The sequence below is a fragment of the Giraffa tippelskirchi genome, chromosome 9, assembly GCF_054371585.1.
Source record: "Giraffa tippelskirchi isolate mGirTip1 chromosome 9, T2T-mGirTip1v1.2.pri, whole genome shotgun sequence".
Classification (NCBI taxonomy): Eukaryota; Metazoa; Chordata; class Mammalia; order Artiodactyla; family Giraffidae; genus Giraffa; species Giraffa tippelskirchi.
In genome coordinates, this window is record NC_137283.1 from 127,555,458 (window position 1) to 127,568,597 (window position 13,140).

A 13,140-nucleotide genomic window follows, 5' to 3' on the forward strand; every position below is an offset into this window, starting at 1 on the left:
TGTGTCCCTAGCATTGGCAGGTGGGTTCTCAACCACTGGACCACCAGGAAAGTCCTAATATGCTTTTTTTCACTCACTTGCTCAATTGTATGTGAGCCTACAGTTTATATTTCCTTTTCCTTTGACTTCAGTGAAATATTCTCCTGTTGGTTTTCCTTACTGTTTCTAGTCTCCTTTTCTGTTGCTCACTGTTCTAGTCAGCTTGCCTTACGGGTCTGCTCTTAGTCCTTTCCTCACTCCTCTAGGTGATACTTCATCCTCATGACACAGCTTCAACCACCTACCTTTCAATGGTAAATCCTAAGTATTTCTAGTCCAGATCTTTCTTCTGGGTACAAAATTTTTATATCCAGAGTGCCCTAAATTTACCATACATAGAAAGAAACATCCTTTTCTGACAAATGAGTTCTTGGCTTTATTTTAATATGTACACTTAATAAAGGGTACTGAACTCCAAACCATCTGCTAAGCTAGAACCTGTGTGTCTGTAAGATGCTCCTCTCTTACATATCCCTTCATCCACTGAGCCACAAGATTCTGTTTCATCTTCAAATCTGTCTCCTTCTCCCTAGTCTCACCATCACTACCTTAGTTTAGCCCTTGTCCTAACTTTTCTAGACTACCACGCTGTGCTTAGTTGCTCAATTGTGTCCAACTCTTTGCCACCCGTGGACTGTAGCCTGCCAGGCTCCTCTGTCCATGGGATTCTCCAGGCAAGAATTACTGGAGTGGGTAACCATTCCCTTCTCCAGGAGATATTCCCAACCCAGGGATCAAACCTGGGTCTCCCGCTTTGCAGGTGGATTCTTTACCATCTGAGCCACCAGGGAAGTAGTATCCCTCCAACAGAACTCTCTCCCTCTACTGTCGCCTTTCCAACTTTTGACGCAACAAGCTCCTGTTCTTTAGGATACACTTCTGCTCTCTATGGAATCCCCAGGCATGTTTCTCTAATAGCACTGACTACTCAAGAGCTGCAGTTCTACTTTTCTGCCTCCTTCAGTAAACAACAAGCAATTTGAAGAGAGATTTCTTTGTCCTCTGTATCTCCAGGGCTTAGCCCAGTGCTTGACTTACAGAAGACTCTCCATGAACACTTAGGAAGTAAATAAACAAATGAATGAAATGAAATGAATGAGATAAGTAAAATTAGAAAGTTGTTACATCTCAATTTCATTTAATATCACACTTCTCTGGTGGCTCAACTGGTAAAGAATCCACCTGCAATGCAGGAGACCTGGGTAAGATCCCTGGGTTGGGAAGATCCCCTGGAGAAGGGAAAGGCTACCCACTCCAGGATTCTGGCCTGGAGAATTCCAGGGACTATGGAGTCCATGGGGTTGAAAAGAGTGGGACACGAGTGAGCGAGTTTCATTTTCTTTTCACTGCTAAGGTAAATAATATTTTCTTGCTTTAAAATACTCTTTTTAAAAAGTCTAAGTTGAAAAAACAAGACACATTTCGCCATAAGAGCTAATACTCTTACGCAGTAAAACACTATAGTGTTTAACATAAAGGAAGAATACATAAGAGAAAAGAAATAATTTGTAATCTTCAAGGCACTACATGAACATGAAATATCCTACTGTACTCTTGGGCTGAAGATTACTAATACAGAGGTTTTAATGAACTTGACAAATAGCATGTGTTCACAACAATTACACTTTGATGGACAGAGGTTCGTGACATTGTACAGGAGACAGGGATCAAGAAAATCCCCATGGAAAAGAAATGCAAAAAAGCAAAATGGCTGTCTGAGGAGGCCTTACAGATAGCTGGGAAGAGAAGAGAAGTGAAAAGCAAAGGAGAAAAGGAAAGATATTCCCATCTGAATGCAGAGTTCCAAAGAATAGCAAGGAGAGATAAGAAAGCCTTCCTCAGCGATCAGTGCAAACAAATAGAGGAAAACAACAGATTGGGAAAGACTAAAGACTAGAGATCTCTTCCGGAGAAGGCAATGGCACCCCACTCCAGTACTCTTGCCTGGAAAATCCCATGGACAGAGGAGCCTGGTAGGCTACAGTCCATGGGGTCGCTAAGAGTCGGACATGACTGAGCGACTTCACTTTCACTTTTCCCTTTCATGCACTGGAGAAGGAAATGGCAACCCACTCCAGTATTCTTGCCTGGAGAATTCTAGGGACGGCAGAGCCTGGTGGGCTGCCGTCTATGGGGTCGCACAGAGTCGGACACGACTGAAGCGACTTAGCAGCAGCAGCAGCAGAGATATCTTCAAGAAGATTAGAGATACCAAAGGAACATTTCATGCAAAGATAGGCTCGATAAAGGACAGAAATGGTATGGACCTAACAGAAGCAGAAGATATTAAGAAGAGGTGGCAAGAATACACAGAAGAACTGTACAAAAAAGATCTTCACGACCCAGATAATCACGATGGTGTGATCACTCACCTAGAGCCAGACATCCTGGAATGTGAAGTCAAGGGGGCCTTAGAAAGCATCACTATGAACAAAGCTAGTGGAGGTGATGAAATTCCACTTGAGCTATTTCAAATCCTCAAAGGTGATGCTGTGAAAGTGCTGCACTCGATATGCCAGCAAATTTGGAAAACTCAGCAGTGGCCACAGGACTGGAAAAGGTCAATTTTTGTTCCAATCCCAAAGAAAGGCAATGCCAAAGAATGCTCAAACTACCGCCCAATTGCACTCATCTCACATGCTAGTAAAGTAATGCTCAAAATTCCCCAAGCCAGGCTTCAGCAATACGTGAACCATGAACTTCCAGATGTTCAAGGTGGTTTTAGAAAAGGCAGAGGAACCAGAGATCAAATTGCCAATATCTGCTGGATCATCAAAAAAGCAAGAAAGTTCCAGAAAAACATCTATTTCTGCTTTATTGACTATGCCAAAGCCTTTGACTGTGTGGATCACAATAAACTGTGGAAAATTCTGAAAGAGATGGGAATACCAGACCACCTGACCTACTTCTTGAGAAACCTGTATGCAGGTCAGGAAGCAACAGTTAGAACTGGACATGGAACAACAGACTGGTTCCAAATAGGAAAAGGAGTACGTCAAGGCTGTATATTGTCACCCTGCTTATTTAACTTATATGCAGAGTACATCATGAGAAACGCTGGGCTGGAAGAAACACAAGCTGGAATCAAGATTGCCGGGAGAAATATCAATAACCTCAGATATGCGGATGACACCACCCTTATGGCAGAAAGTGAAGAACTAAAGAGCCTCTTGATGAAGGTGAAAGAGGAGAGTGAAAAAGTTGGCTTAAGGCTCAACATTCAGAAAACTAAGATCATGACATCTGGTCCCATCACTTCATGGGAAATAGATGGGGAAACAGTGGAAACAGTGTCAGACTTTATTTTTTTGGGCTCCAGAATCACTGCTGATGGTGACTGCAGCCATGAAATTAAAAGACGCTTACTCCTTGGAAAGAAGGTTATGGTCAACCTAGATAGCATATTTAAAAGCAGAGACATTACTTTGCCAACAAAAGTCCGTCTAGTCAAGGCTATGGTTTTTCCAGTGGTCATGTATGGATGTGAGAGTTGGACGGTGAAGAAAGCTGAGTGCCGAAGAATGGATGCTTTTGAACTGTGGTGTTGGAGAAGACTCTTGAGAGTCCCTTGGACTGCAAGGAGATACAATCAATCCATCCTAAAAGAGATCAATCCTGGGTGTCCATTGGAAGGTCTGATGTTGAAGCTGAAACTCCAATACTTTGGCCACCTCATGCGAAGGGTTGACTCATTGGAAAAGAGCCTAATGCTGGGTAGGATTGGGGGCGGGAGGAGAAGGGGACGACAGAGGATGAGATGGTTGGATGGCGTCACCGACTCGATGGACATGGGTTTGGGTAGACTCCGGGAGTTGGTGATGGACAGAGAGGCCTGGCGTGCTACAGTTCATGGGGTCGCAAAGAATAGGACATGACTGAGCAACTGAACTGAACTGAACTGAAGGTATTTTAGGTAGTTGCCAAGAGAAGGAAGTACTATTAACTTTGAAATTACTGGAGAATGGGGTCCATTTTTAGATTAGGTGTTATTTAGATTAGGTTCGTGAATTTTCTTCTGGCAATTTATGAAACCTTAGTGAAAATGCATTCACAGTACACAGGAATAAATATAAATGAACACACAGATATGTGCAGAGCACCGCAAGCTACAGTCTATAGCCAATTTTTATACAACTCGGGAGCTGTGAATCATTTTTTATACCTTTATAAAGGATTGTTTTAAAAATATATTGGCTATGTGGGGTCGCCGTTGTGGCATGTGGAATCTTCGCTGCACCATGCAGGATCTTCCATTGTGGTGCATGGACTCTTTAGTTGCAGCACACCAGCTCTCTACAGTGTGTGGGCTTAGCTGCTCCCAGGCAGGTGGGATCTAAGTTCCCCAACCAGGGATAAAATTCACATCTGCACTGCAAGGCAGATTCTTAACCGCTGGACCACCAGGGAAGTCCCAATATGGTTATGTTTAAAAAATAAGAAGACCTTCAACAGAGACCACATGTATCAAGCAAAGCCAAAAATATTTAATATACAGCCCTTTAAAGAAAAACTTTGCTGACCCTTTATATATATCATTTCTTAGGTAGAAAGCCCATTAGTGCTCATCAGATTCTCAAAAAAGAAAGTCCCCCCTTCTCCCGCACCAAATGATTAAGAATCACTGGAAAGGAGAGAGGTCTTTTCCAATTTTTAATACTCTAATTAATATATTCTCAACATTTTGATGCAAGATAACAAAGGATTTATTGAACACAGAATAATATAACTTGAATTTTCGTATCCAGATCTTGCCATTGAAAATGCCTAATTATCACACTAAAAAGTCAGTCTGAAATAACATGCAAATTTACTTAGAATCAGCTTGTGAACTTTCAAACCTACTAGTGTCTTCTTACCTGAAGTCCTTTTATAAAGTTTTGAATTGAGAAATCATGATACAAAAAGATGTTGGTCAGAATCTGCAATACTTTTTCACTTAGCTTAAATGGAAACTGAGTTGTAAGAAGAAGCTGAAAGAGAGAAAAGGAAGGCAGGACATAATCCCTGTTAGTCTTGACTCTTCATAAACATCAAGTAAATAATGAGGCAAAAAGTGACACTGTAACACAGAACCTTTGAAAGCTACACCAGTAGCTAGATTTTTTTTAGGACAAATATCAGCAAAAACTTTAAAATAATTTATACAACAGTAACAACAACAGAAGTAGCTATTCATACTACATCTTCAAATCAAAGATGTCCATCATCCTTCATCCAATTCCTAATTTGTAAAAGTTCTATTAAACTCTATCAAAAAATATCATCTATACAATCTCTTTTCTCCCATCAGAAGTCACTGAAGAAGCTGTAGGCTTTGGCAATTTTTATTATTTGATAAGATTTTTTTTTCATCTATGCACAGTAATGAAGAGTAATGCATTATGTACTATTGAATGAGAAACCTAAAATTAACAGGTGTCTATTTAAAAAATATTAAATTGGTAAATTTGTATCACTCAGCTAATTTTCAATGGCTACACTGACGATTTTAAATCTGAAAATGAAGTCATACTAGGCTTTTCAAACTGAAGCAGAGTTATAGAAGGCCAAATGAATTTGGTCATAACCAAGCAACTTTAAATATTGTAGCCAGAAAAATTTCCCTAAACTGTCAGTGGATACCACCTTTAAGGGGAAATAATGTCAAAGTGGTTATTAAATAAATGGAAGGTCATTACTAGTTTAAATTACACACCAGCACAAAGCACATCTTCAAGGAGCTGAGTTCAGCAACAATTCACAGAAGGTCAATACTAAAGAAGAGCATTTCCACTTAGGTAGAAACACAGAGCTAAGGTCTGGGAATACCTTAGTATTCACCTTTTGTCATGAGCAGCATGACAGGAAAGAGTCCATAAAAACTCTAAATCATTTAACATAAAATATAAGTGTCAAAACATTGCTACTGTTACTAGGGAATCATTAAATTCTGTAAAAATTCATTTTAAAAACCTGTAATTTTCCATTAATGACTAGTTAATAGGTAGGTAGATATAGAAAGATATGATTACTTTTTCCATAAAGCTTATATTTTAAGTGAAGAGGCCAAACTATACATTATAAAATAAATAAAAATACCAAAATATGTATAGGAACATATATAATATAGTGAGAGATGCAGAAATTTATCACTAACATTTATATTTATAATCTATTCTTAGAAGTTTTCTTTTCATCCTATTGCACTGGTACAATTTTTTCTTTTTACCTTATCAAGTACCGTAGTCAGGTGCTCCTTACAAGACAAAGACTGGAATAGTTCTATACACAGTAGAGATGATACTGCATGAGGAAGCAGCCGATGGATGACAACAGGAGATGTGGCAATTCCAAAAATGAGTTTTAGTGGAAATTCATGTAGATGTTGACTAGTTTTCAAAGGAAGTTACAAAAACGGAAAGTATTTAGCAAATATATTTCAATACATCATATTTTAAAATATGACAACCTTTATTTAATGCCTACTTTGTAACACATTGCTAAGGAAGATCACTCTAAATAATAAAAAATTTTAGGTCACTCATTTCCCTCTGTTACGGCAGCACAGAACTAGCTATTTCCCAGACATTTTAGCTCTGAAATCAATCTATTTAATAGATCCTCTCACTTTAGCAGTAAGAACATGGTGGTCCAGAGAGATCGAGTGCTTCCCTCTTAGGTTATACAAAATCAAGTGTTAAAAGCAGTGTCAGATACTATTCAAACTCTCATCCAAAGTTTGAGCCACACCTACAGTCTTTCTCACGGTTAGACATCTAGCCTAAGAGTTCAGTGACACGAAGCTCACTAATTTATGGACATTTCTACACGCTATGTCATCCCACCATAATAGCTAAGCTTTAGAAAAATTTTCTTAAAAACATGTAAGATATTTTTAATGGACATAATTTTAAAATGTTACATCCTTTCCCTGCATTCTTAACTCAAACTTACTGAACATGATTTATTCTTAGCATTACCAGTATGAACACAAATGACTTCCACAGACTACAGCAGCAATATTCCTTAGGGCTACTCTAGATCAAAGCTCTCTGTATCGTGGCTGATGATTTTGTTTGTTGCGTCCTATTAGCTACTGCTTCTCAGTATTCAGACCGGTATGCAGGTCTACTTTCATAGTATAAAGTAGTTGAATTCTATTACTGCTTAAGTTTTTCTTTCTTACTTTCGATAGTACAAGCGGTCACAAGTCTGAGTTCCAAAAACTATAGCTTTTATATCACTATTCTGTACTGTGCATTTTTTCAGCATGTTAAATCTGTTCAGTGTCAACATTAAGAGAAGTCTTAAGAATCTGGAAATCTTAGTTTCAAATTGGGGGTGGGGGAAGGGCTATCAAAGTAAGAATTATATTAATATTAGTAGATTCTCACACAATATAGGTTTAGGCAAATGTAGCCATAACTATTATGCAAGTTAACATACAGAAGATGCCAATATAAATTACATGGAAAAAATGTACCATGAGAAAAGCATGTCACTGGGTTTAAACAGGGTTAGTCATTTTAATTCCAAGTCTCACAGGATTGTCTTGAAGCTCCAGTAAGATCATAAAAGTTGTTTCTCATTAGAAACCCATATAAAATAATGTTATTTAAAAAAAATTCCTTGCTCAGTAGAGACATATGTAACTTAGACCTTCTAAGTGGATAGATATCAGAAAATAAGACAACAAGAATAGCTCAACCTGGAGTAGCTTATCCATCTAGTGGGCAATAAGAAACAGACAACCTTGGGAGAGAAACTATATTTCATTCTGCTTTATCATTCTAATTAAAAACTGGCTAACTTGTCTTTTGAGTATCATTTTTGGATCAAAAAGCACATGAAAATCTGATAGGAGGTTTTAAACATTCAATTTTATAAACAATTTGACACCATCCTGGTTTCAATCCATTAGCATCAAAATGAAGATTAAACTGCTGTGCATTTTCTCTGCAAAAGGTTGTTTTTTGAGTTAAAAATTATAAGTCTTCTTAATAAAAAGTTTCGTGAAAAAGCCAGAAGATACGCCATCTACCTGCTGATAATTATAAAATCTTGGAGTACTTTTGTGGTGAAGCTTTCCATATCCTTTAGGATAAGCACAACAGGAGGAGACTTCCACTGGCTACAAGTCCTCTTTTTTCTTGGCATTTTGGAGTCTGTCTTCTTTCATGCCGTGGTGGAAAGAAAGAGTTAAAAGTAAGCTTTACCACCCAAACAATGCTATAATGCCACAAGTTGATATATTGTCCTTCATATCTCACAGTAACATTATTTCTTTTATTTCTCCCACATAATAAAGAGAAATTCATTCCAACAGTTATTACCAGAATCATTCTGTGTCTGACATGGGAATAATAACCAAGAAGAAAAAAATTCAGTAGAATCTATAACTCATATGAAATATTTATATTTTCTGCTATCTGAGAAAATGACAGGAAGAGCATGGGGAGAAGAGAATATTTTCTATAAAATTGATTTTTCTGTTCATAGAATGTTATATTTTGCTTTGCTTTAGGGGGAGAACCAGTGTTTCTAATTAAAAACTGTAATGAGTAACACTATTTGCTGCTCCACTACTGTGAAATTTCAAGTTGAAAAACATCTTAAACATCATCTGATCCAATCTCAACTTTTAAAGATTTCTGACCTAAATCTCAGGCAGTATTTGATTTCAAGAAACAAACTGTGGATCAAATTAAGATATTCTGGTAAGCATTAGAACCAGTTTAATCCCTATATAGTGCAAAACAAACTTCATTTATGATGACTTCAGCAATACATTCAGCAGAAAATGTTACTACAGTAACTTTTCCCATACTATCTGACTACACAGCATCATAAACTAAGACTGTGGTTTTTATGGTGCAGTTACTCATGAATCATCTAGGTTATTCAGTTTCACCAGAGATGTCATGGTAGAATGAAACTTCTATTTATATTATCTGCCTGTTAAACATACTTTACTTACAGAGCATTTATTCCTTGAGAACTCCAAACATGAAACACATGAGATTTATACATGTATACATTATGTGTATATATATATGTGTGTATGTACCTCTTGATGAAAAGTGAAAAAGGAGAGTAAAAAGCTGGCTTAAGACTCAACATTCAAAAAACGAAGATCATAGCATCAGGTCCCATAACTTCATGGCAAATAGGGAAGCAATGGAAACAGTGAGATTTTATTTTTATGGGCTCCAAAATCACTGCAGATGGTGACTGCAGCCATGAAATTAAAAAGACACTTGATCCTTGGAAAAAAGGCCATGACAAATCTAGACAGCATATTAAAAAGCAGAGACATTACTTTGCCAACAAAGGTCCGTCTAGTCAAAGCTATGGTTTTTCCAGTAGTCATGCATGGATGTGAGAGTTGGACTATAAAGAAAGCTGAGCGCTGAAGAATTGATGCTTTTGAACTGTGGTGTTGGAGAAGACTCTTGAGCATCCCTTGGACTACAAGGAGATCAAACCAGTCCATCCTAAAGGAAATCAGTCCTGAATGTTCACTGCAAGGACTGATGCTGAAGCTCAAACTCCAATAGTTTGGCCAACTGATGCAAAGAACTAACTCATTGGAAAAGACCCGGATACTAGGAAAGATTGAGGGCAGGAGGAGAAGGGGACGAAGGAGGATGAGCTGGTTGGATGACATCACCAACTCGATTGACATGAGTTTAAGCAAGCTCCAGGAGTTAGTGATGGACAGGGAAGCCTGGTGTGCTACAGTCCATGGGGTCGCAAAGAGTTGGACACAACTGAGCGAATGAACTCAACCGAATATATATATATATATGACTATTCCTCATCAAACAACGGGTACTGAAAGCATGGTTCCACTGCACAAAAGTAAACAACGAGGAACCCAAGAGATAATATATTAAAGTTAAAGCCATTGTCACAGAGATAGAATCTGCAGAACAAATTCCTGATGCTGTTTTGTCATTAGATGACATTCTCCCACAAATAAAATGACCCTGTAAGAAACTAAACACTTCCCAGGAACTAGGCTGCATACCGATAAAAGAAAACTTCTCGATTCTAGTAATCTTAGGAAAAATAAGTAGCTACTACTAAATTAGCTTCCTAGTGCTCCATAAACATATCCTTATTAGATGAAAACAGTACTAAGTTCACTACAATTCCAAGCCTCTTCAATCATATGCCAATTTCTTGGCAAAAAAAAAAAAAAAGTCAGTTTACATTTACCTGTGTGACACTCATATACCAAGCGCAAAGAGAATCCATTGAATAATGTACATTTTTCTGGGTGACCTGAACACTTTCTTTTTCTTTGGATTGCACATCTACTTTGCAGTCCATCAACTGTGAGACCAGCTTTTGCAAAAAATGTTTCATATCTACAGAATATAAAACACAAGAAAGAATATTCCCTTAAAACAAATCTAAGACACCTGAAACTTTTTGATCACTATCTCAGTAGAACGTGTTTTCCTACACTTAATATTAACATAACACTTAACATATTAACTTGGAGAAGGCAATGGCACCCCACTCCAGTACTCTTGCCTGGAAAATCCCATGGACAGAGGAGCCTGGTAGGCTACAGTCCATGGGGTCGCTAAGAGTCGGACACGACTGAGCAACTTCACTTTCACTTTTCCCTTTCATGCACTGCAGAAGGAAATGGCAACCCACTCCAGTATTCTTGCCGGGAGAATCCCAGGGATGGCGGAGCCTGGTGGGCTGCCGTCTATGGGGTCGCACAGAGTCGGACACGACTGCAGCGACTTAGCAGCAGCAGCAGCAGTATCCTCTCCTTAATATTTAAATTTTATTAATTCAGACTAATACTAGGAGAAAGTTTGTATTTATTTTCTGTAATAAAAGTGTTACCTAAGCAAATGTGTAAACATGAAAACTACAAATTATATTAGGAATAATATACATTTAAATTACAATGGACAGCAAAAGGTTTTTAAGGGCCCTAAAAAGAGATCAACAGTATTATTTACCTAAGTTATTTTACTGATTAAACTCTTTCTTATAATCATTTTTTTAATTTTTTTGTGGCCGTGCTGTGCGGCATGTGGGATCTTAGTTCTCTGACCAGGGATCAAACTCATGCCCCCTGCAATGGAAGTGTGCAGTTTTAAACACTAGACTGCCAGTGAAGTTCCTACAGACATTTTAAAGATGTCCTAAGGACTTTTACTTAATTTCAAATAGTACATGAACATGAATATAACCACTTGAAGCCCTTTTGTCAGTCCAAATATAAGCACATCTGACTCTGTTAGTGTCCACATCCTTCATGATTTAATGGCTCCACCGAGATTAGCTCTGGCAATAGACTATTTTTTTTTTGACCATGGTGGTCTTTCAAAATGGGATGATACAATGATTTGAGGCTGTAAACATGAGCCTATGTATGTAGTCTCTTTTCTGTTGGGCTAAATAAGAGTTCCTCAGTCCTCAATTCTCAACTTCCTGTTCCAAACTGTCCAACTTATTAAAATTTTACTGGCTTCAGGAACACATCTTGGGAAGTGTCTGAACTATCACTAGTAGTGAAGCTGATATGGTAAGGGTGGGGCCAGAATAAACTGAACAAAAGTGGTCAAGAGTCTTGCAAAAGTCAAGATTACTCTGAGAGGCACCAAAAAAACCTCATCCTGCCGAAAGTGTAGTGCCACGCTGTTCCCACAAACAAAAAAGGATAAGAAAGCGAGAGACAGAAAAGGATGGAGAAGACTTGTAACATCTTATCAAGGCTATTAGAGCATTTATATTTTACCTGGACAATCTTTAGCGTGCAATGAGACTACATAAGGAGTGACATTATTCTGAAGGACTTCTGTTAGACTTCTGAGTGTTAAATCATGATCTGTTACATTCACACCTATGGGATAACAAACCAATATTATACCATCATTTTTATTATTAACAATTTAACAATAAGAAAAGCAACTTTACATGCCAAGTGAATTACTAAAACATTTTCAAAACATGATTAATAATAGAAACTAAGAAAACATACTGCATAAATGAAAAGATCTCCATTAAAAACACATACAAAGAGGCATGCACTATACCTGTCAGGAAAGGTATTTAACACAACTTTTCTTTAAGAAAAAAAAAAAAAAAAACTACTGGGGATGTGTAGTTGACCCTTGAAAACATCTTAGGAGGAATTTCAAACTCATAAAGAGCTTTTAAAATAATCATTCAAAAATAAGGCCCTTAGTGTGACCCTAACTTAACAGCTGAGGAGAATCCAAACATGAATACTATTAAATGATCATAGCAAAACATAAAAGATAAGTCATGCTATGTTGATTTTTGAGGGAAGAGTCTAAAAATAAATTAAAACCTTAGGTTCTTTAAGAATTTACTGTATCCCTGGTTCTCATTTCCACAAATCAGTTTTGGTGCCCTGCATGCAGTATCAGAGATGAGTGGCCATCTCCCCACTACTTTGGAAAAAAAAATTCTATCCACTGATAAGTTCCCTAATGTCACAATCTGTGATTTCTAGACAGTGCCTTGGTGCTTAGGCAGGTTCCAATAGCAGACATCAGGAAACAGCTTGAGACTTGCTACTGTAAAACTTCAATTGCTTGGAAGGAAAAAAAAAAAAAGTTCAGAGTTACCCAGACCACCTGTAAGAAATTTTTTTTACCAGAAAACAAATGAAAATGTTGGCAGGCTATTTTTAAATGGATGTATTTCTGATCCTCTGAGTACAGATATCAAAATGATATTTAGCATGCATTATGGCCTACAAATGTGATAATGCATCTCTGAACAAAGTTGGGAGTTTAATAAAACATGGCTTATCTTATCTTTCACTGACTGCCTTCATTCGCTATTTAACACTAGTTCCTTAAAACAATGGATTTGTCTACTTGATAATCAACAATGTCTTTAACTGGAAAAATGTTCTCCTCAGACCCCTGACTTTATCACACAACCATCTATCAGACAAACAGATTCAAGGCATTAGATCTGATAGACACAGTGCCTGAAGAACTATTGATGGAGGTTCCTAACACTGTACAGGAGGCAGTGATCAAAACCATACCCGAGAAAAAGAAATGTAAAAGGCAAAATGGTTGTCTGAGGCCTTACAAATAGCTGAGAAAACAA

The 13,140-nt window shown here is 37.7% G+C and overlaps 1 protein-coding gene across 14 annotated transcripts in view; it reads right to left on the reverse strand.

The window, feature by feature from the left end:
* Nucleotides 1-13,140, reverse strand: part of ORC3 (origin recognition complex subunit 3) — a 68,383-nt gene that overhangs the window by 43,713 nt on the left and 11,530 nt on the right. For 9 of the 14 annotated variants that reach the window (XM_081528588.1, XM_081528587.1, XM_081528597.1 and 6 more), the window contains 5 exons: nt 11,789-11,893; nt 10,240-10,391; nt 8,060-8,190; nt 6,248-6,407; nt 4,896-5,009 (listed from right to left, as the gene is read on the reverse strand). In XM_081528588.1, coding sequence (XP_081384714.1) covers nt 4,896-5,009; nt 6,248-6,407; nt 8,060-8,190; nt 10,240-10,391; nt 11,789-11,893 — 662 coding nt within the window. The remainder of the gene's footprint in view (nt 1-4,895; nt 5,010-6,247; nt 6,408-8,059; nt 8,191-10,239; nt 10,392-11,788; nt 11,894-13,140) is intronic. The other 5 variants (XM_081528586.1, XM_081528592.1, XM_081528585.1 and 2 more) reach the window with 1 other exon arrangement.